The sequence below is a fragment of the Ictalurus furcatus genome, chromosome 5 (genome assembly GCF_023375685.1).
Source record: "Ictalurus furcatus strain D&B chromosome 5, Billie_1.0, whole genome shotgun sequence".
In the NCBI taxonomy this organism is placed as follows: domain Eukaryota; kingdom Metazoa; phylum Chordata; class Actinopteri; order Siluriformes; family Ictaluridae; genus Ictalurus; species Ictalurus furcatus.
The window spans coordinates 32,152,204-32,177,398 of NC_071259.1; the positions used below are offsets into that span (position 1 = coordinate 32,152,204).

The 25,195-nt window shown below is 41.1% G+C and overlaps 1 protein-coding gene across 1 annotated transcript; it reads left to right on the forward strand.

Annotated features, from left to right (window-relative positions):
- Nucleotides 1-2,181: 2,181 nt before the first annotated feature.
- Nucleotides 2,182-24,645, forward strand: rorca (RAR-related orphan receptor C a). Its single transcript, XM_053625973.1, has 10 exons — nt 2,182-2,600; nt 13,257-13,342; nt 14,160-14,301; nt 15,109-15,516; nt 15,990-16,111; nt 16,321-16,453; nt 17,233-17,340; nt 17,767-17,877; nt 19,641-19,753; nt 19,906-24,645. The coding sequence occupies exons 1-10, from the start codon at nt 2,594-2,596 to the stop codon at nt 20,065-20,067; spliced, it is 1,392 nt and encodes a 463-aa protein (XP_053481948.1). The 5' UTR covers nt 2,182-2,593; the 3' UTR covers nt 20,068-24,645.
- Nucleotides 24,646-25,195: the final 550 nt, after the last annotated feature.

Genomic DNA, 25,195 nt, shown 5'->3' on the forward strand with positions numbered 1-25,195 from the left:
CAATACAATATTACATACAGTATACACTGTATAGTGTGTTCCTTGACGTAATTTTATACTTATTGAGAAATTTTACAAATGCATTTTTTATTATTATTTTTAGATTATTATTATTTTTTAAAACATTATTTTATTTTTACATAGCATTTCATAAAGTCTAATGCTATATTTCCTCTACTAGTAGCATATATATTGATCGATTTTAATATGATTAATTATTTAATATGATGATGATTATTTGCTAAATTAACATTAGAGTTGTTTTTATTTATTCGTGTATTATATGCTTATTAAAAGGTTTCGTAATCATCATCTATCACTATATTGCCAGATTAACAGCTGTAAGAACCGTCAGCATTGCAATTCTAACATGTGGAATGTTTTTAAGAACATTACTTTTCTCTTTTATACACATATGCTGTACACTTATCACGTTACTGATAAACGAACAACTCCGTATACACGCATGTCATTTAACCCGTCGGTTTCGGATTTCTTCCCCAAGCGTGATCCCTGCAGGTCCACCTGTGAACAAAGCGAGCGAGAGCAGAAAGCAGGTAGTGTGTGAGATTCCCACACGGCTGGCGTGTTGACCCACTGCCACAATTTACTCTCTCTCTCTCTCACACACACACACACACACACACTGAAACAGATCACTACAAAAAAAGAACAAAAGTCCCTGTGTACCTGCAGAAATGTCCATTCTTTAACTCTCACACAGTTCCGTAGAGCTCATCACTCACTGTACATGACCTCAGGTCTAATGTTTAAACCAGCGCACGTCCTAATTTTAGCCTGAATGCATTTTTATCATGTGTTAGTAGTAATTTTTAAAAAAAATAAATCAATAAATAAAGCTTGATAATGAAGCGCTTATTATTTTCAAGCTGGATGATTAAGGGCGTTCCTTTAACATAGACGCCAACGCTTTCAGGAACTTCTCACCTTCTCAGAGGAGATCACAACCACGCCTCAGGGCTGTGAATGGACAAGGATTGCATTTCAGTGTGGCACGACTGCAACGCACTGATGAACACGACACAGGGATTGAATTCACGTCTGACCCCCCCCCCCCGGCCCGCCCAAAAAAATAAAGCAACCCCCTGCGGATTAACATGAGAGAAACGCGATGAAGGTCTTGCTTTTCAGTGTGAAACGTTTTCTGTAGGTCACTAACGAAAAGCAATGCCACGAGATTCAATTGCTTCCACGCCCACGCACAAAAGGGGCGTGGTTTGATTTGCTTTTAAAGGTGGATAATGTTCACGTCTGACGCACGGCAAGGGTTGCCGTGGAGGCTCAACGGTTAAACGCTCTGGGTCACCGTTCAGAAGGTCAGGAGTTCAAGCCCCGGCACTGCCGAGCTACCACTGTTGGGCCCTTGAGCGAGGCCCTTAACCCTCAACTGCTCAGTTGTTTAAATGAGATAAATGTAAAGTCGCTCTGGATAAGGGCGTCTGACAAATTCTGTAAATGTTTCATTTGTGTAAAAAAAAAAAAAAAAACCCCAAGCCCCTGCTGATTGTTTTTTCACTGATGAGATCGAGCGACGTGATGGTTTTGCTTTTCAGTGCGACATGTCCTCGTGTCACAAAAGAAAAGTAATACTCCTTGTGTATCACGTTTCATGACCCCCCCCCCACACCCCACTTTGTGCCAGTCTTCCTGGAAGTGACGATTTTTGTTTTGTTCTCTTGAACACGTCGGAAGGAAACGGTGCTTCATTCGCAAACGATTTATGCGACATTCCAATCGATCTCATAAGCTAAATTCCCAACTCGGATGGAAACATAGCTAGTGTGACGCAGCGTGAGTCGAGTAAGCGTGTGTTCGCCTTTGGAGAGCTGGCTGGTGGCTAGGAACTGTGGTACATGACCAAACTGTTTTTCAGTCAGCGCTGGTCAGGGTTCTGGTGCATCCAGAGCCTATTCCCAGGAACACCGGGGTGCAAAGGGTGGAATATCCCGGATAGGAATCCAGCCCTTCACAGGCTTGAAAGTGATGTTTATAACGTGTAAGAATCTGCTGGCAAAACATTTGCTGTTGCTGGGTTTGTTTGTCTTGTTTTTTTTACGGGGCGTGGCTTTGTGTACATGAACAGGAATGAAAGGTAGAGTCAAGTAAAAAAAAAAAAAAAAAAACCAACAGAAAAAAAAACTTTCAATGTTTTTGTACTTCCGCTTGAAACCACTAGGACTCCCGGTTTTTACACCTATTGCCCCTTTTAAGGCGCGTGCTCTGAATTGGCTTGAAGGAGAACGAAGGAGGGCCGGACCGGCGGTGCGAGGTCATGTGAGAGTCCACGCGCTGAAAAGTAGGTTAGAGAAAGAGAGAGAGAGAGAGAGACACACACACACACACACCCCGCAGGGGGAAAGAAGCACCGATACGAGGATTGAAACGGAAATGAACTCCAGCCGCTTCGATCGCTTTCTTGTCTTCTGCGCGCGACTCTCCGGTGAACCTCATGCGGTTTAGTTGCTTTAACGGTTTTAATTTCATCCCATTCCTGCCTCCATATAATGTTCAAATGTCCTGGAGTTTACATCATTATTTACAGATAATATAAAAGAAAAAAAAATATATCAGCATGAGAGGTGAGTTCAACACACACACACACACACATTGATTTTATATTCAATTTGCTCATACATACATACGCATTTTCTGTAAATAGTTACATACTTTGCTTTGAGATTATTATTGTTGTTGTTGTTGTTGTTGTTTTTAATACACATTATTCCCTGCAAAGCCGCAGGGAACTTTTGACAGCCATGAAAGTGACGTTTAACTCAGTGTTTACTTGGACATCTGCTTCAATCCTAATCGTCTCCATGCTCCCTTTATAAGTGCACTACATCCACTAGCGTTGTACACCCTACCTAGTCCACTCAACGTCTGGTGCGTGGTGATTTGGGATACGGCTTAAGGTTATGTAACTCGAGGGGAACCAGCGTGATTTAAAAATAAATAAATAAATAAATAAATAAATACAGGTGTCTTAAAATGTCTCCTAACTTCATTTTACACAATAGGTTGTAAACACAAGGGTTTATTTGATGATATTTTATCCTAGTTGGTGTTCGGTGTAACCGTAAAACTGCTGTCGTTTAAGATGTATCTGTTAGCTAGCTTAGTTGAGATATTTAGCACTGCCGTGTTGTTCTGACTGAACGGCCGCTTGTTTGTTCATTAATGACAAATATGAAGTCTTGTTGAAAGTGTGTCAGTTTGCAAGGGTGTGTGTGTGTCGCACAACATGGCGGCAGCAGTGAAGTGTGTCAGCCCGCTGCTCCATTGACCCACTTCTGTCTGTGAGGATTAATCTCACACAGGGAAACTGGGCAAATCGATAAACAAGAGCACACTGTTATCCACTGCTCTGTCTATTCTGAGCACAAAAAATGTTGTGCCGGAAGTGACAAAGCCTCATTGTGGATGGATATTGGAACAAAAAAAAGAAAAGAAAAAAGTTTTGCACAGAAAATAAGTCGGTCGGAAGAAACAGCGGCCTCTATGGCGGAAGAGTGTTATTACCACCGTGGGTCAATATGACGCGAACGCAAGGGTCACAGAGTCCACCTCAGTGAGGTGAGGTGATTTCACCGAGCTAGTATACATGGTAATCGGGGGAGGGGGTGGGGTATAAGCCGGATTTACCCTGTGGGATTATCAGCCTCGATTTTGTTGTCACACACACAGAAATCGCACGTCGTAAAAGACCCATTCAGTGTCACCGCAAAACCAAGAGATCTCGGATGTCTGAAATTTTCTGCTTCTTAAAATCCATCAATCCATCCGCCAAACTCATGGGACAGCGACGAATACAATTACAAATGCGAATGAATCACATTCGTTAATATAACTTTACCGGCCAGCATGCTCGGGTCCCTTGTACGATGAGTTAGTTGCAAAGCTATCATGCGTGCGAACGGACAGAAAGAAAGGTCCTTAATACCTCAAGCTCACTTGAAGAATGGACACTCCAAGGTTTTGTCTTTTCCCCAGCCACGAACGACTCCAAACTTGTCGTCTTTTCCTTTCAAAAGTGTTTCCGCCCGGCTACTTTCATACAGAGGCCTGGCGTTGTTCATATTTCTGCTTGAGCCTGGATTGCGCCGATGAATCGTAGGTCTATCGTTAGAGGATCTTCACCCTGTAACCTGACTTGGAGAACACACGTTATCACACAGTTTGATATCGGATTTAACCAAGATTTTATTGGCATCGTGTCGTACGGTGTGACGAGTAACAGTCGTAAACTTTCGCCAAGGTGAATCCTTTGAACTTTAAAGTGTCGTAGCTAATTTGCACAGAAGTGAGAGAATCTCAATTCAGGTGTCGGTTGATGTCGCACGCGGACGTCTTGGCTATGAGCCATGCATGTACAGTATCGACTCTAGAAAATGAGCCGTCGTGTTGTCACTTGCTAGCGTGAATTGAGAATATGAAAGCAAACTTCAGACACGACACGTCTTGGCTGAGTTTCCACGTACTCCCGTCCATGTTGAAGTACAGCACTTATATTCAAGGACATGAAACCGTAGCTGCACAGAACCGTCTTGGACACTTGTATACGTTTCGGTAGCCTTGAGGAGCTCGTGTAACTGTCCATCGGAGTGAGAATCTTAATCTTCGCTAGTCGGAGTTGTCATTTCCAACAAAAAAACGACTCCAGCTTCCAGTGAACATTTCATTTTCTTTTAAAGTCATTTTCACCAGCCAGTATTTCAGCACCGATGATAATGCTACTAATTTATTTAGAGCCTTTTCAAAAACCATGGATATTTTTTTTTCCCCCCCCAAAGTTAATAACAAAAGCAGTACAACCTGAGACAAATGTAAACCAAACCTTGATCTTTATGAAATATTAACGCCTTTCTATATGGCTGCGTGATTAAGGATCTGGGCTACTGATTGGAAGGTTCCGAGTTCAAATCCCAGCATGCTCCTCGAGTGAGGAACTTAACCTTCAAGTACTTAGTTGTATGCTCTTTGGATCAAAGCATCACGCAGACGAAATTAATAAATGTAAACTTAACTATTACTGGCTAGACAAAATCGTTTTCAACATTCCTGCGTCTTGTCCCGTTGAAACTCCAAATGTTTTTTTGTTTTTGTTTTTCTTCCCCATTCAGCCTGACCACTCCTTAACAAAAACAAAAGGCCATCTGTAATGCTTAATTATTTTACATAATTATTCAAGCTTCAAATTTATAAACCAGTTCTTGGTCAGGCACATTTCTTTCTGAGAGGATTGTGGATATTATAGGTATTACGACATTAAGCAGACTGATAGCAAATATGTTAAAATATATATATATATTTTTAATGGTTTTTTTTTGTCTTGTTCAAGTTTAAATCGTTTATTTTTATAATATATTTTACAGAGTTTTTTTTACGCGAGTTCTCTGGTTTGCAGGCGATTTTAAAATCTATCTAGTTAGTTATAAAGTTCGAGAGTTAAGAAACGCCCGACATTTCAGTATGTAATTAAACTAGGCAGTGTTTGGGATTGCGATGATGATTGTACATCAATTTTCTATCTATCTAGCTAGTCCAGGAGTTAAGAAACGCCCGACATTTCAGTATGTAATTAAACTAGGCAGTGTTTGTGCTTGGGACTGAGCTGATAATTGTAATAAATATGTTCTTATAGCCGCATTGTTCTGAGCGGTTTGGTCTTGAGCAGTGTTCCGTGTGTAATTGGACTAAACCATTCTGCTCCTTCTTCTCTTTTACAAACACACGCTTAAGGACAAAGGGCTCGACTTAAAGATACGGGCCCCTGTGTTAATGTTTTATGAGCGAGTACAGCGTGGACTGATACCGACTCGTCCTCGGGCTGCCTGGGGCTCGGCTGCCGCTCTTCCTCTCTCGCCTCGCCACTGTCATGGGTGATCTCATTGAACAGATTAGACATTTTAAGGTGTGGGGTGCTATGAGCAATTCATGGTGTGATCGAAATGAACATTTTCAGAGCATCACAGTTTTTCCCGTTCTCGGAGGACGACCTGCGAGACGATCGGTTACACAAACCGCTAGAGCTGTTGAGAGTATCATAGTAGAAATATCTCGCGTATACGAAACAAAGTGCCTCGCTTACAAACGATGTATACGGTCGATTTGTAAAGTCGTCATTTATACCCGTATCACGCGTTTCACTCTCGACGTATACCGTCACACTGTCACACTCGTAAGACCTGTGTAGCGACCCTTCCTAACTAACGCTTCCCGTGCTCGTATTTAGATTCTTGTTTACATGAAAACCGACTAGTGAAGCTTCTCTAGAAGTCGGGTTTCTATTTCTGATATTTTGATGTGCGCGTAAACCTGGAAATTTGAGATGCGTTTAAAAAAAAAAAAAAGAAAGAAAAAGGAATCAATAAATCGAATGAACCTAGAAAAATTTGTGCTCTAATATTTATTCGTTTAGAGAAATGCCTGTTAACATTTTCTATTTCTAAACACTGTAACATATAAACATAAATATAGGCTGTTATGGACTAATGTTTGTGAAGTGGTTTAAACCCTTCTAGAGAAAATCCCCCCCCCCAACAGGGGTTCGTAAGAGCGTCACATTTAAATGAAAATTGAATTGAATTAAAATAGTTTAAGAATAAACAGTCCATGTTTACAAATTCTGATAATAAATAGTAAAGATGGTGATATATTTCAGAAATTGAAAAGTTACGTGCTTTAAGCATATATCGTGTGCAGATTCTCTCTCTACAAGCCTAAATGTGTTTAGAACAGAAATAAATACCTTGACATGTTATTAAAGTAAAAGCTTATGTATAGATAATAACTAGAAAAAAACACCTGAAATGAGTAAGAAGTAAAACACAACCATTAAAAATATATTAGTGACGCTCGTTTTTTTTTTTTCTTTTTAGCTTGCGGCGTCTAATTAAACACCAACACACATCCAGAGCTTTAATTCAGTCCTGTTACTTATACTGAAGCGCGATTTCATCCCCGTGTGCATATTTAATGAGGAGCAGTGGTGTCATTCCACCGTCTTACTTTACCAGCTCCGGTGCTCCTACAGGTTTAATCAGTCCCATGCTAAAATATGTAGAGGACAATCTTAAGGATTACATACCATCACTTTGTTTGATCAAACTTAGTTTGAACTGGATAACTGAATGAGTTACTTCCACAGTCACGTCCAATTACGAGGCATTATATACAGTAGTCTCTTTAGTATAGTACGTACTGTTTGTTTGTTTATTTTGAAGAGGAATCTGGAGGGACAAGGTCGGTTAGCGCTGCTTCGCAGGTGAAGCTGTAACAAGGAAACTGGGATTTAAAAAAAACAAAAACATTTTAATTATGCAAAAAAAAAAAAAGACATTGAGGCAGAAAACACGAGCGTTCATGGACTACAAAGCGAGCTTGAATTACATTCATCTTTAAGGCTAGTAAAAATTTTTTTACATATCACGAGACGTAACCCAAAAAATGTATGAAACCTCACAGTTTTACATTCATTCCTGTTAAATAATCTTTTCTGCCGGCTTGTAAAACCATCGTGCTAATCATTCAGAGCTGCTAGTGTTCACGGATCTGTATTATGAGCTGTGAAAAATGGCGTGGGGAGAATTAAAAAAGGACTTTCAGAGAGGCCAAGCTGAAGTTTATTTATTCACTTTTATTTTTCGATAATATATTTTTTTTAAATCATGCACAACATCCTCATCCTCAACATCGAACAAATCTAGCGTGCTAACTTTATTGAACATGTCCAAACAAAGCTAGAAAGCTAAATTTAGGAACCCAATCAAGGTTAGCTATATAATGTTCGATTTGACTAGCTAATACAATTAACTAGCTAGCAGTAGAGAATAACCCAAACAAAAGTTAGCTGGATAATGTTTAGAAATTACATGTCCAAAAAAAATGCAACATTAGAAGACCCGACATTTGTAGCCAAAACAAGCTAGCTAGATAATAGAGACCATGCCAAACCAAGCTAGCTAAGCAAATGTTGAAGAATAGGCCCAAACATAACATTAAAAATAATCCTCAAGCATAGATGGATATATTTTTAAAATATATATTTTACATATTTAAAAGTGTCCCAAAATAAAGCTGTTTATTTTATGAGCTAACGTTAGAAAATGTCCCAAAGTTAGCGAGCTAAAATTAGAAAATATCACCACCGTTGTATTTGAAAAATATTCCAAAATAAAGCTAGCTCACTAGATAATATTAGAGAATATCTCAAACAAAGCTAACGAGCTAACATTAGAAAACATCCCCAAGCATAGCTAGCTGCCCTTTATATTGTTTAAAAACAAGTCCTTAAAATAAAGCTAGTTTACTAGCTAACATTAGAAATTATTTCCAAGATTAGCTAGCTAGTCAACCACCTATTTAAAATATTCCCAGCTAGCTAACATTAAAATATGCTGACACAGAGCTAGCTAGATGATGTCAGAGACTATGGCCAGGTGTAGCTAGCTAGCTAGGTACTAGTAGAAAGTGTCCCAGAATAAAGCTAGCTAGTTATTTTGTGAGGAAAAGTGTTATGCTAGCTGGCTAGATAGCTGAATGTCTCAGTGCAGCTAGTCGCACTCTGCTCCTATAATTTATCCTACCATGGTGTACACGGTGTACAGATCTCAGCCCCTCGGTGTTAGCAATGCTTTAGCTCTCTGTACTCTGATGTAAATACACAGTGATGGTAAATAAGACCTTCTGGGTTTCTGCCAGGCTCGTTCACATGTTTTTGTTGTTTTTTTATTTTTTATTTTTAAAGAAAGAACTGGATGTTCAGCACTGACACACTGATTACATGCAGAGGGAGAGAGAGAGAGAGGGAGAGAGAGAGGCGTGGAGATAAGGAGTGTAAGATTACTTACAGCTTCTCTCCTGATAAACACAAACCCTAATAAATCTCGCCTTAATTAGCTCTCGGTGGTGACCACAGCCGTGCCGAACGCACCGAATCAAATGAATTTTTCCTCCCGTGGTTGTGACTAAACAAAGCCTGACGCAGATTCAACGTGAGCGCTTTATTGAAAGCACACTGGAGAGACTTGGGTCCAAATCTTTATCCCTGACCAAGTAAATACGAGTTTACTAAAGTTCAAATTCCTTTAAAACTGTTGCAAATAATATCGAGCTGAATATGCAAATGCTTAATATTTATATTGATGTAATTATGTCTGAGGGCGTTTTTTATTTATTTATTTATTTATTTATTTATTTTTTACACTTGGTCAGAATATTCGAGACCGCACACAGGACAGATTCTGGGATCGTTTGGGGGCGGTGCTTATAATCGCTTCGGCGTTGGCGTTCACGGTGAATTTCTTCCGAACTGTGGCTCGGTTACACAATTCAGTATGTCACTTTCATCATAAGTGTAAATATGTTGTAGATTTTCCACTGTTGTTGGCTCCATTCTTGAGTTTCTACACAAAATCTACCCATTTTTTTTAACTCTACAGCAATTCCCCCACCCCCGCCGTATCAAAAATGGCTTCCTATTCAGTATAAATGCTCTGTACATAGGATATAACACATAACAGCCTTGTAATCTTTATGCAGTGCGCTATTCTGTATTAATCAGAATGTACAGGATCTCGTGGAGGGTTTTTTCTTTCCAAAAATGGTTCATTTTTCTGCGTTTTTTTTTTTTTTTTTTCCTTCAAAATTTGCGATGCAGTTTTTTTGTGCTTTTTTTCTTTCTTTCAGAAAACCGTTCGAATCGGCGAAATCGCGGCTTTCGCAGTGAAGCTTATTGATAAACGAGACCTTTTAACTGTACTCGTGTTCGACGCACGTGAACCGGAGAGCGCTTCGGCTGAACGCGCGTTGCGACGACACGTTTCGCGCGACGCGTCTTGGTCCGAATCTGTAGAAAATCTGCGGTAATTTTTTTTTTTTTTAAATGGCAGGCTCCTCCGAATATCGTGGAGTCTCCTTGATTTTTGCGTTAATTTCTACGATCGCAAAAATCGCCAAATCCTGGAGGGACTGATTACTATTTAGTTTAGGAGTGCCACAGATAAAGAAAACTCAAACGTGTCTATTTTGTCCATTTTGAACAGTACTTGGCTAGTTACTTGGCCAAATTAAATTATTATTAGTAGTAGTAGTAGTAGAATTTCTTCTTCTTCTTCTCTTATTATTCTTCTTCTTATTATTATTATTACATTACCTGATAATATGTGCTTAAAGAGATGCTGGACATTTTTTTTTCCTATATTCTTTAAAACTATTAGTCCAAATTTCACTAATCAAAATGCATTTTGTTTGCTAGATGGATTTTTAAAACTTTTTAAACCAAGCCCACGCTGTCATTAGAGCGTGTATAAAGTCACGTATAACCATGATATCCACTGAAATGTGAAAATGAAGAGATAAAACAGTGCACGGAAAGCCGTCTCGTCTGCTAGAGCGCGTTACAGAATTAGCGTGTCGTCGCAGAGCTTCAGTATTACATAACCGTGTGCTTAAACCGGTAACACCAGGGTGCCAGAAATAGGAGCACTTTTTTTTTTTTTTTCCTCCACTTTAACCCCCGAGCAATGCGAGTCTTTAAACCAAACGGTGTAGACACAAGGAAACAGCTTGGACAGATTAACCTAATTGTGAGCGCCCTAGAGCGGTGTGTCTTCTAGGGAAAATCGGCCGAGGCCTGGTTCTGACATCGCGGCTCGTCTCGGCCGTGTCGCCATGGCTTAAAAATAGTTTTACGAGTACATGTTCCTGATGTACTGTCACAAGTCACGAGCTAGCGTGAGTTATTAGGACTTTTTAAGAACGTGCTGGAGAGAGACGGGGCCTCGTCTCCGGTAGGGTTTGAATCAGTTTGTGAAACGCGCTGTTGGGCTGGACGATATGACGGGCGACGCGATATCGATATCCGAGTGTATCGTCAGTGCTTCTACGACATCGCAGGTTTATATTAACGTACTCGTTACAACACGTTCCAGTATGGTTTCTCTAGTAGCGGCTCATCCACAGGGCGGACGCTGCACGTCGACGGATTTGGAAAAAAACGCGTGTAAGGGTCGATGTGGTGACGTTTTCTGCAGGGAGCCGTTTACTTTTTTAACATTTATAGAAGGAGTCTCCAGTGTCAGCGCTTTGTAACAGTCAGAGGTAAAGCTCTGACCTTTACCTTTTCTGACATCAGAAACTTTCATAGGCGTTCCGCATCATTACATGTAACTATAAATGGACAAAAAAAAAAAAAAAGTGTCGGCATTCTTAGGATTGGCAACCGGGTGCGTCTGATGTTCACAACCGATTTGAAACGTTGAAAACGGATAGAAATGGCGTTGAAATGACACCTCTCGCTTGCTCCGGTTGGAAAACGTGTCGGTAGACGCGGTTTCGCTCGCGACTTGTCCGTTATCCTGACCAATCGGAGGCTGATTGTTTCCGAGAGTGCTCGTTCAAAGGGAAGGGGTGGGACAAAACGGGGAGAAACTCATCACTACAGTTGCTATGGTGACCGTCCTCTCCCGTTGCGTGGAAGTAGCCAGCTAGGGCTTATGTAACAGCAGGAAGGAGGACAGAAGAAGAAAGGAGAACGTTTGACATCACCAGGACTTGTTTTTTTTTAAATCTTCACTCAATCTTTTTTGTTGTTACCTTTTTGTACACGCGTACGCTCCGTGTTCTGAATCACAGTTCCTCCTTGTGATAATAGGGTTCGAGTGTTTTGTGTTCGAGTGTTTGTCCGGTGACCCCCGGATATTCAGCGCCCCACCTCCTCCCTCAAATCTTAATAAACTAGGCCTTATCTAACAGCTTGCGTCATCACACACAAACCTATTACGATCTACACACACACACACACACACACACACACACTTTATCAGGATGAGTCTGTGTTGCTCTGCTCTGCTGTAACATAGTCTCTCTCTCTCTCTCTCGTGGCTTCCAGAAAGTGCAGCGAAGGAAACTTTATAACGTCACTCGTCCTCGTGACCTGCTCTTGCGGGACAGAGAGGACTCCGGTGTTTAGATAAGCAGAACGCCGTAGAACGCCGCGTCTCTGGAACGTCGGCGGTGGTTTTTAAAACGTCGCCTTGGGCTTTATCATCGCATGCGATGGCTTACTGTTCCCGTTTTTGTTCCGATTATATTTCCAGGAACACACTCTCTCCACCCCGCTGCAACAAAGACTCTCTTCATTCACACCTGATTAGAACTTACGGATTAAAACGCGTTAGATACGACGATTAACGTCTAACGGTTTAGTAGTTCACAGTTTCGTCTCTGCTTTCTCAGTATCGTTTTTTTTTTTTTTTTTTTTTTTCCCTTCCTTCCTCCTCCAAAGCTGCGCCGAATATATTCTTCCTACGTACGGCATAGCGCACGATCGCCTTGTCGTCCTTAAGAAGTGCGTTATTTACTCAACAGAATGCTCCGAGACACAAAAACCCACACAAACCTGAAATACTCTTTTTGTACATGAAGCATTTCCTTGAAGTGGGTCGGCGCTCACCGTTACACAGTCACGTGAACCGAAAGGTGGTTTTTTTTTTCGTTCTTCCTTTTTTTCCTTTTCCCTCTTTACCCGTAACTACTCAAAGAGCACATTGCAGAACATGAGAAACGATGGCACGGTACCTCACGTCCATCAGCGTTTGAATCACTAGCTGAATTGCCTAAACAGACCCGTAAGACGACTGACCCGATGGGCGTGGCTTAATATTTTAATCGGCTTGTACGACTGACACTCGAGAATCTGCGGTTTTCAACCCTACGTGCACTAACTTGCCCGGCTCTAGAATTAACGCGGTAGCGACTCACGAATGCTTTGTCGGCGGGACAAACGGCATCGTCTTAGCCCCGCCCACTTCAATTTGAAAGGGAAACGAGTGAACTGCGGTGAGAGAGCGATTTGACTCTGAATCGAGACGAATGATTCGCGTGCGAGCGTTCGCTTTAAATACGCTTTACGGAATATTTGAATCGTCTTGGAAACGGACGTAGAACGGACGCTCGGTACGCGAGTGAAGGAACGAAACGGGGATCGAGTTTAAACTGTAGGTAAAACCGGAACATTAAGCGTAGCGTTATATCTCTCTTCTGTGATTCAAATGCGGCGTGACGTGCCGGTGAACAAAATGAAAGAGATACGAGGACACAGGAGATCACACTCCGGTACAAGCGGTTTATATGACCACAAATATGTTTCAGGAACTCTGATTTTGTTTGTGAGGAACCTCTCTCTCTCTCTCGCGCTCTCTCTCTCTCTCTCTCTCTCTCTCTCTCTCTCTCAGCTCAAATCGAGGTGATCCCCTGTAAGATCTGCGGGGACAAATCATCAGGGATCCATTATGGAGTGATCACATGTGAAGGATGTAAGGTAAGGTAGATTCATGCATTAAAAATAAACAAACAAACAAAAACAAATAAATAAATCAGCACACCTCTCTCTCGCTCTCTCTCTCTCGCTCTCTCGCGCTCTCTCTCGCTCTCTCTCTCGCTCTCTCATCTGTGTAAATGATACTGTCAGTAATTTAATAAATACGGATACAGTGTGATCACTCGCTGCTTTGAAACATTATTATTATTATATTCATCCATCGTGAAAAATCCGGAATTAAATGTATTCCCATTAACGCTGTAAGAAAGAATTTTCATATATTCAAAGGCAAAAAGTCCATTTTCTAACGTGTCTATTTTTACTCACCTGACAGTTTTAAATAATAATAATAATAATTTCCTGAATGTTTTTGGATAAATAACCTGTATGCTGCTTGATGTATGGAACGTCTCTGAATAAATCCACGTCCTTTATGGAATCATTTCCAGTATCGTCGACATTTTAATTTTTTTCTCTCAGTAAAAATGCGTAAACATATATATATATATATATATATATATATATATATATATATATATATATATATATATATATATATATATATATATATATATATATAATATCCGATCCTATTATTTTGCGATTTGCTATAGATACATGTACAATGTATACGACTACGAAATGTATTTCTTTTTGAAATATAAGTAATTATACCGGGGTCACGTCAGGTGGTCTCCGCGTCGTGCATTAAAATCGCGTAACGCACATTTATTACTTCATTTTTCCCCCCTAAATGTCGGTTATTCGCGCGCGATACGATTCAATTCATAATAAATAAAAACAATTTCCCTTGCAGGGTTTTTTCCGCCGCAGTCAGCAGAACAACGCCACGTACTCGTGTTCTCGGCAGAGGAACTGTATGATCGACCGGACGAACAGGAACCGGTGTCAGCACTGCCGGTTACAGAAATGCCTGGCGCTCGGCATGAGCCGCGACGGTGAGACAAAGTCCGCTTGTGTCGAATCATTTTCTCTTAACGGCAGCTCTGACGGCCGCAGACCGCAGGTTTATATTAACACGTTATGGTTTCTATAGCGACAGCCCGTTCACAGGGACTCGTACGGCGGACGCTCCACTTTATAAACGATCTCATTAAGACGTCTTTGATGCGGCGCGGTCTTCCGCAAGGGGACCGTCGATGGAAGGAGTCTCCAGCGTCGGCGCTTTGGGACGGTCGGAGGTAAAGCCGACGTCTTCGGGACGGGGGAGTTTCTTGTGTAACGCGACAAGGTCTTATTAAACGTTAAGCGAGAACAGGACCCGACTTGCTTCGGTAATGTTCCGCAACATTGGATGTAACTATAAATGGATAAAAAGTAAAGTGTGATGTTTGGTTGAAATTTTAATCGATACACGCGTGTGATTGTCGGCAGGTTGCTGTGGTATAAGGGGAACGAGACTCTTTTAGACGTGCTGTTATAGAGCACGGAGTGTTTTATTCCTTACGTCGCTACGACTCTTCCGTTACTAAGATCGCGGTCGTAAATCAACACACTATTATTAACACTTCATAATGAAAATTTTATAAGCAGTGACCATTAAGAAGTCTTGAGTTATATGAATAATAGAGGGTCAGTGATGGGACGGTCTGTGGACATTAGTGACTAGTGTAAGGCTGTGTCTCAAATCACACACTGTGCACTATATTTAACGCCATACACTACGTGCTCGAGAGTCTCGGACGTTCAGGGAACACGCCATCATGCGCTAAAGGACATTTTCTCTCTGTCTCTCTCTCTCTCAGCGGTGAAGTTTGGCCGCATGTCTAAAAAGCAGCGGGACAGCCTGTACGCTGAGGTACAGAAACATCAGCAGGGTCAGGAGTGCGTCAGCAGCGTCCTGTCCCCCGGCGCCGTGGGCGTGGAGGAACCCGGAGAGAACAGCCACGACGGACACACGCGAACCTGCAGCCGCAGCTCCAGCACGGCCCTCAGCGACCTCGACGACCTCGGAGGCCTGCTGTTCGACCTGCCCCTGACCCCCGAGGACGAGTACTGCGGCCTGGAGCTGCAGGGCAACAGCAGGACGAGCGGAGAAGGGAGCAGCGGAGGTGGCAACCCGTCCTCACACGGCTCCGCAGTCTTAAAACACGAATACCAGCTCCTTCATACGCACTCGCCGCTCAGCGAGGGGTTCTCGCTGCTCGAGACAGGTCAGTCTCGCATCCCAGACACAGGCTACGTCTCCTACAGCGCCCTGTACCTTACTCTACACAATACAGAGAACCCACAAACTCCTGAAGGTGTCGGACAACTTCCTGTTAAAGCGTTACCTCAGACCGTTACGCTGGAGACTCCTTCCGTAAAGGAAGATCATCTCAAGTCCCTGTGAATGAGCCGTTACTATAGAAACGGCAACATATCAGAACGAGCGCATGAATATAAACCCGTGCTGCTGGTGTAGAGAATTAATCAACACCTTCTGACCAATCAGAATTCAACAGCGTCGTGATAGGAAATTCATTTATGACGCATATAATGAAATTTTACGTTTAAGACCCAATTTTCTTTTAATTTGCTTCATTTTGAAGTGTTTCTTTGTTGTAGTGAAAAAGGCTGGATTGTAGGTATCTCTTGTGGTATATTCATGTGTGTGTGTGTGTGTGTGTGTGTGTGTGATTTGCAGAACGCATGGCTCAGAGTGTGGTGAAGTCACATGTAGAGACGAGTCAGTACAGTACAGAGGAACTGAAACGGCTCGCGTGGAACCTGTACACGGCCGAGGAAACTCGCACGTACCAGAGCAAGGTACTCGTCCCTTTAAATCTCGAATAATTCAATCAGTTCATAGGCGTTATAACAGTTCATAATGTGGTTATGACCTTCCCTGAAACGTACCGTATAAATCCAAAACAGTCAAACTGCGCTCAGTGTAAGACGTGTATGACGCACACACACACACACACACGCACACACACACACACGCTCACTCGCACTCTGTGTTGGTTCCTGTTCAGCCGATGGAGGCGATGTGGCAGCAGTGTGTGGCGCACCTCACTAATGCCATCCAGTACGTGGTGGAGTTCGCCAAGCGCATCTCCGGCTTCATGGAGCTGTGTCAGAATGACCAGATTATCCTGCTCAAAGCAGGTGAGAGAACACACACACACCCACACACACACACACACACACACACACACACACAGTAGTGGATGTAGTAAAAGTTAAGTGTTGCAGAAAGTTTCCATAGAAACAGGACATTTCTCGGGAAACATCCCTAACGTCAGGTTTCCGTGGAAATGTTGTGTACTAAGCTTAACTTTTCCTACGGCTTCTGTCTGTACTGAAATACACCGCACGACGATTCTTCTTCAGATTGAATCCTGTTCCAGTTCCTAATTTCATTTCCTGCCTTCAATTCGTTTAGCCTTTTCCAGAACGTTTCTTCTGGGCGTTTGAGCGTTTTAAAGCAGTTTGATTCGTTCAGTTGGCGACTAAACGGTAAACGGTCTGCACTTATACAGTGCTTTTTAAAAATGGAGAAAATAAAAACTTGGCGGTTCTACAAAGCGCTTTACACTGGTTCTCTTTCACCCATTCTCACACACACTCGCACAGCATGCAAGGAGCTAACTTGCCATCAGGAGCAACTCGGGGTTCAGTGTCTTGCCCAAGGACGCTTCGGCGTGTGGAGTCACGTGGGCTGTGAATCGAACCACCAACCCTACGATGAGTGGACAACCCGCTCTACCACCTGAACCACAGCCGCCCAAATGAAGCTCAATAATCCTGTGCATTAGACATTGTGTTTTGAACGGTTGCATTTAAATATGTTTGGATTTGAATCAGTGTGTTCTCTCTCTCTCTCTCTCTCTCTCTCTCTCTCTCTCTCACGCTCTCTCTCTCGCTCTCTCTCTCTCTCTCCGCAGGATGTCTGAGCGTGTTGCTGATTCAGATGTGTCGAGCCTACAACGCCACGAACCACACGCTGCTCTTCGACGGGAAGTTCGCCAGCGTCCAGCTCTTCAAATCTCTTGGTACGTGGCGTTTGTGTCATTATGGAGCGGTTACGTATTCGCAGGGTGTGATTCAGGAACGCAGACGCAGATGCCAGCTGGCACGCAGTTTCCACTAATAACTCAATAACTCTCGGGATATTCTCAAACCTGAATATCCTGTACGAGCTGAGTACACATACTGTATGATTAAAATGTTGTGCATCGCTGCCACCGGGTACAGGTTCATTGGTTTAATTACTATATTTACTCAAAGTGCCAATTAAAAGCACCTTCTTCACGTTCTGTGCGTTTTAGAAGTTTCTACACCTGACTGACTTGTGTTGTGTTGTGCTGTGCTGTGCTTGATGATCAGCCAACCATGAGCTAGAGCTCGAGAGCCTCTGTGTGCTGGATTATGGGAACACGTTTTTGATTTACCCCCCCCCCCCCCTCTTCGTCCTGTAGGCTGTGATGACCTGGTGAACGCCGTGTTTGAACTCGCTAAATCGATGAGCCGCCTGCAGCTCACGGAAGAAGAAATGGCTCTGTTCAGCGCCGTCGTCCTGTTCTCCCCAGGTCTTAAATTAAATCCTATATCCAAAATTTCATTTGTCCTACAGCACCCTGATGCCGTCGCATTGCATAAAATCTACAGTACTTGCACACTATTGTTGTTATTATTAGGGATGTATCGATAAAGGTGCTGATACCGGTACAATACCATACTCATTAATAATGTTCCAGTATGAACATCCGACACCAGGTGACCGCAATGTGACGTAGGCTTACGATCCGCCGTAGCACTAATGAACAGATGACAGCGATCTGGACGTATTTCACGATTAATGACCAAAGCAGAGAAGACTACACACTGCGCTCCAACTACATCGTGTTCCTACAGTACGCGTAACCGGATCTTAATGGTGTTTAATAAAGAGCACGAGGACGGTCGACCTGAGCACGCGGAGCAGTATCGGCGAGCGTGTTCATAAAAAAAAAAAAATAATAAAAATAAAAAAAATTGCTGTGAATAGCGCACACACACGAATGTATTGGCAAGCGCACTCTCTGTTAAAGACAACGTTTAAACTGTAAAATCTTTAACATGTATGTGTGTGTGTGTGTATATATGTGTGTATATGTGTGTATATATATATATATATATATATATATATATATATATATATATATATATATATATATATATATATATAAATAAGTTGGGCGGTACTTGCCAATAACCGATTAATCAACCGATAGTTTTTAAAATTGATACTGAATGAAAACACTCGAAGTAAAATATTGCTGAACTTTATTACAAAAATAAACAGTACTGACTGTGCCATGAAAATGTATACTGTACTTTTTAAATGAAATAAATATTAATAAATATATTAACTGTAAATAAGATATACATCCAAATTGATCCAAAATGTTCAAAAACAGTTCAAATAACACAACAAAATTTGTCAGTGATGTTTTTTATTCCGCCTCTAGAGGCCGCTCTCGTACTGTATAACGACAGCGTACCCTTCTCAGCCGCTCCCGTGACGGACGCAAAAACTACCGGTGTGGTTTTTGCCGATAAACCGATACTTAGTCAGTTATCCGTGCCGATTAATCTGCAAAAGCGTTCAGTCCGTCGAGCTCTAATATGTACATGTTTTTAATATTTTTTTTTACTGACTTGGTGGGGAACTACACACTTATTCTCATTGTATATGTATTCGTAACAGTTAACCAAGGTATGTTTCATGTCTGCACTGGTAGCTAGCCAATACGTAACGAAAGCCTATAAGCACCCTTTTAGTCCAAGGCATCGCACCATTTCTACATAAAATACTTTCATAATATATTACAAAAGCATAGATCCAAAAAAAACTAACAAAAAAACCTGCATATTCTTATGACAGACTAAGTTTTTCATGCAAGACTTTTTATTTATTTATTTTGAATCAACAACGCATGGATTGTAGAACTGTGCGCTGTTCTGAGAATGGTCCAAACAATGAAATTAAGAAAATAAATAAAACTGCACAGGTTTAGAGATAAGTGCTAAATTTCAACTATATTTATACATTTCAACTATACTATAAAGGCTATATTTCAACATATAGGGACAGAATATATTGAATAACCGTAACTAAGTAAACGGCCGCCTCAGTGTATACGTATAGATGTATATGGACGAGATTGTAGGTGACCTTGACATAGAGATAAAAATTGTTTAAGACTAGTGACTTTATCAAGCTTATTGACGTGGGAGTCGAGGTTAGGAGATTCGAAGGAGTTGAATGTTTTATGGGATGTGTGTGTTTGTTTTTTTTTTTTTAAAACAGATCGGCCCTGGCTTACAGACAGACAGCCAGTTCAGAGGCTGCAGGGGAAAGTTTATCAGGCGCTGCAGCGCTGTCTGAACAGAGAGGGCGCCAACGAGCACAAACTCAACAAGGTATGCATATCCACCATTTTTAAACATGACAGCATATAACTAAAGATTTACAAAATGTTATCAAAATACTACGACTATGAGTTTAACTATATAAACGAACAAATCTTTTACATTCTCGTCTCTGTTCCCCCTCCCCCCCCCCGTATCTTTAGATGCTGGCTAAGCTTCCCGCGATAAAGTCGATCTGCAACCTCCACATCGACAAGCTGGAGTTTTTCCGCCTGCTCCACCCAGAAACAGCCTACAGCTTCCCCCCGCTGTATCGGGAGGTGTTCGGTAGTGAGAGCACCTCCCCCGACTCCACCAAGGGCTAGACGGCGCCAGAGTGTCACTGAAACTGGTGCTCGAGGAGAGAAAGTGAGAAGGATGTAGGGATGAAACGAAGGACTGGTAGACGTGAAGCGTCATTAACAGACCAGCAGCTCACTGACAATCCCGCACACAACACTTTTGGACTCCGAATCCCTCGATCCCTGTCTCTGAGCTCGTTCCTTAACACGTGATGGACAATACAGCCTGAATGAAATTACCCAAGGGGGCTTTTAAAAGAGAGCAGCGGTTTGGAGGATCGTTTTTATTTTAAACTGACGAGGAGAAATAAATAGTTCATAAAAAGTTCAGACGATGGATACCGGAAAAATGGCGGCTTATTTGAGTTCGCCTACGTATGTAGAAATGTTCTTGACCTGTGTGAAACTATGCATTACTTGTAGCTACAAATTCTGTCAAAACGATCTGTTCGGTCGGAACAGAACAGATCGGTCTTTCGAATACTGGCTTAAGTTGGTGACGAGAACAGGATGGACGTAAACAGCTACGCTACATGGCCAACGCTTGCATGCGGCCGTGTTAACGTTGCCGTGGTGATTGCATACATCATCACGCTGGTAACTGCAAGAAAACTGTGATAAAGCACTACCGTCGTTAAATCGGGACAAATTTAATCATACTAGGTTAATATTTATTTGAGTTATGGTTACCAGCGGTTAGCTAGCTAACGATCAGTTATCAAACTTTTGCGTGACGCATGTCGTATTTTATTTTACGAGCTGTTCGGCACCCTCGTCTAAAAAATCCAGTTCAGAAACATGGAAAATCCAGACTGTTGTCTGCTATCATGACATAAAACAACCCTGCAGGAAAGTTTTGGCACCTTTTCTTAACTATTCATTCGCCCGGTCACTTTCGATCCCTCTACAGCGTGTAGGATAGGATCAGAGCTCGAGTCTCTGGGAGACTCTGTGGGACACGACTACTTTTTTCTTCCCCCCTCCCCCCCAACAATTTTTCTGAATGTAGTGGAAATGTAGTACAGCCTTACGAGCAAGAGACAGAATGTATTATTTTTGTTTCTTTTAGGGTTTTATACGCAGGCATGTGAAGGAATCGGTTGAGGTCTTCATTCTGACCTTTTTTCTCCTTATTATTTTTTATTTAGAATGAAAAAATGGTTCGTTTCTCTTTTTTTTTCCTGGAAAAGCCACTCTAGAATGAAACGTGTAGTATTTTGTTATTTTGGTTTTGATTTTCTTGTAATCAAAGAAAAGCAAAGTGCCGTATTTTCCAGACAACATCCACGTTATCGTTATTATCATTTTTTGCATTAGCCCATTTGTTAGTGGTTTTACGGTATAGGTATATATACGCTTTAGCGAACAAACAAAAGTATATAAAGTGAATCACAAGGGTGCCCCCCCCCCCGTTTATAAAATATAAACGTATGCTGCCTTTTCACTGCTTCCAACAAAGCTTTCAACTCCTACGACTAGACAGGAAGTGACTGAAATGCATTTACTTCATAATCAATCATATTTTATTAACATAGACGCTAGCTAGCTCATGTTACACGATTAGCAATGCGGCAATACCGCGACTAGCTAGACACAAACAACATTCAAGTTGTCATCAAGAAATCGTATGTTCGTCAAAACTATTTACATGAAGAGAATTAAACAATTTTATCATTTCACGTTTTTATTTAGGTTACAGAATTTGATAAACTTGTGCCATGTTCATCTCTAGCTACTGAAATTTAAACGCAATACGAAAGTCGCTAGGAGGCGAATTCAGTCCGTCGTATCCAGACGTCGTGTGCAGTAAAAAGGCGGCATTACGGATATTATAGGGGAATGAGAGGAAACAATATGGTTACTGCAATAATAATAATAATAATGGAAGAAAATATATGAACTGGACTGCTCCAGTAGGGGGCGCTGAAGTATCATTTTAAAGTTAAAATAAAAATGCCTGCAACAGTAGTATGACGTGGGTTAGGGTTAACCCTAAGACAGAATTTTGTAGCGTGTCTTGTCTGGAAAATACAGTGGTATGAAGTATAATAATAATAATAATAATAATAATAATAATATAAATTCTGACTCAAGCTGACCAGCTGAGACGCTGCTTTCTTTTTTGTTGTTATTTTAAAAGCAGGTAAATAGCACTTACAGATCTTACACCTCCACAAATGAGCAAAGTTAGTACACCCTCTCACCCTTAGGCTAGGTGATATTCAAGTTCGTGCTTGCGTGTGCTTTCTCACACACACATTCAAACACACCAGCTTTCTCCAGGTCTTTCCCCTCACTCTGCTGTTCTCTCAGATCAGTAGACACCCCCCCCCCTTCCGCTACGGCCCACTATTGTTTAACGCGCTCTGCCTCCGAGTGTGTATTTGAAGCACATACTGTATATTACAGACTACAAGTCACACTTTGGTCTGACACGATGTGAAATGGAACTGACGCACAGGCCGAAGGGAGATGTGCTGTATTAGCCCGATGATCAGCTGCTCATTTTTAAATAAAAATGGAGCCATGTTGTATTTCCAAACGTATTATTTATTCACAACAGAAGATGGCGCTACAGTAAGGCTAAAGAGCCAAATTGGGCCTGCTTACTGCTCGTAGGTTAAATGTGTTACAGAATGTGAGTCTTTAATTCAGGCTTATTTCTGCCTGAAGACTTGTATTTTAATACAAATAAAAATTTAATTATAAGCTAACCTTTTATGTGAGGATGATGATACTGTAAATCAGTCCGTACAGGATTTTGTTGTTTTTTTTGCGATTATCGCGGCCAGAAATGCTTGATTATTGCTGCGGCTTTTTCCAAAATTTGAATGAATTGATCTTTTTGATTTGAATGATGAATCTTACTGAGTTTTTTTGTGCTTATTTTGCGGAAAACTACTCGAATTGGTGAAATCGCAATCGCACAAAATCGTTCTGCATGGTCTTTCGCAGTGATTGTTGGTAAACGAGACCTTTCAGCTGTACTCATGTTCGACGCACGTGAATCGTCGAGGGCTTCGGCTGAATGCGCGTCGTGATGCAGTCACTTGTCGCGTCTCGGCCCGAATCCGAGGAAAACCTGCAGTAATTTTGATCTATTGCGAGCTCCGAATATTGTGGCGTTTGCTTGCGCGTTCATTTCGGTGATTGCAAAATCGCAAAATCCTGGAAGGACTATGAGTGACTTGGCATTGTCAACATTGGCCGTGTGAGAAAATCCACGTTACTGAAATAAACGTGAATTTTAAGTTCAGATTGGACTACGAAAACATTTACACACAATTTTATTAAATGAGGCCCATTATGTGTGGGCACTTGTTCAGTATGTTATATAGCCATATCTTGGGGTGAACTCGTTACATAAATCTAGTACAGAACGTTTTTTTTTCCCCCCTCAATAGCGACATGCGAAAAGATCTGTTTTCAAGACTGTTTTCATCGTCCCGGCCGTCGACACTTGCTTCACGTGTCGTGTTTTTCCTGCACTGCTGCAATAGCAGTCGTCTCAACCTAGAGTTACTGGTTTCTTTGTGGTTTTCTAATGAAAAAAAATCTGGTTATAAAAAAAACAGTTCTCTGGGTGTTTACGACAGTGTCATAATGGGACTGTGCAATAGATACGATGTAGATTCACTCTAGCACGCGTCAGTTAGCGGAATAATTTGGTCTAAAGTTAAACATACATATATTGTAAGTGCTATTGCACAGATTCACTGTAAGGTGAAGGAAAATGATGGCAAAGTGTGATTTATAAAATGATGTATTTAACGGTTTTTAGATTGTGTACACAAACTGCTGCATGGCTCCCGTCTTGCTAGTTCACACACACACACACACACACACACACACACACACTCAGGGAGTTAGCTGGGCTCTCGGTCCCGTACCGTCTTCTTTGGACACCTTTAACCCTGCAGAAGTCCTCGAACCTCCATCACTGTGTGTTAGTGACTGCTTTCCTGAATGTTAAGATTTCCCACAGAAGTGTCACTTTTTTTTTTTTTAATTAAATAGGATCTTGTATAGTTGTAAAATGATATATAAAGATGTAATTCTAGTTTTTGAATCTTGTTTGTTTTTCTGTCTTTTTTTCCTGCAGTGTTCCACTTTCCTCACCCTTTTAGTGTTGTCCTCGTCCATACGAAATGTAATTATGTTTTTTAAAGAATGTTTTTAAGACAGAAAACCTGACTCGTGATCCTTCTGTTCTCTTCATTTCTGGATTGTTTATTGTTTAAAAAAAAAATTACATAGATTTTAATAGCTATAATTTATTATATGGATTTTACTATTATTATTATTATTATTATTATTATTATTATTATTATTATTAAGCATTAAAAAAGACAAACATGATGTAGAGTTGTATTTTGGGGATACAATATGTGGAATAAAGTGGAATAAATGGGCTTTTTACATAGCATAGTGGTGTGTTTTTTTTTTCTGATTATTTTATGCTGATTTTCACAACTGTAGAACACTATATTTAGAAAATCGAATAAAAAATATTTCCGAATTTTAATTACTGATGTACATTTTTCTTGTATGGTATCTTCTTTTTTTAAACAACGTTATTCTAAACAATCATGTTACGTTATATAAAATCATAATACAACAACATGCAAGATTTGCTGCCCTCCTGTGGTCAGTATGTGAACTGCAGTTATCAGGGTTCGTTAGTATAAATAAATAAAATAAATTTTAAAAATGCAACCGTAGTAATGACATTAAAAAACACCGACTGTGTGATGTGATAACGTTGATATGAATGTAAACTGTGTGAATTGTCCGTGCTATTATTGCAAATACTCATACGGTATATACAATTATGTGTGTTCGATTTATCTAGTGCCTTTCTAACACTCAAGGCTGCTTTATAAAGTGTGAAGTTTCAAACAAACCAAAAAAAAAAACAAACACCTTTAAGGTGTAGAAAGAGAAGAATAGTGTGTGAAGAGAAAAATTCCTCACTGACAAGCATCATAAAATATTTAAATATTTTGACTGTTAAGGGCAAAGCTTGTAAAGTTGCTCAGCGTTTCATATTTGCCCGACATTTAGGAACACGTTTAGGCACATGCACATTACAGCTCGTTTGCATTGTGTGGCGCCCACAAAACTCCATAAAAGGTCGAGCTCACAGAGGGCT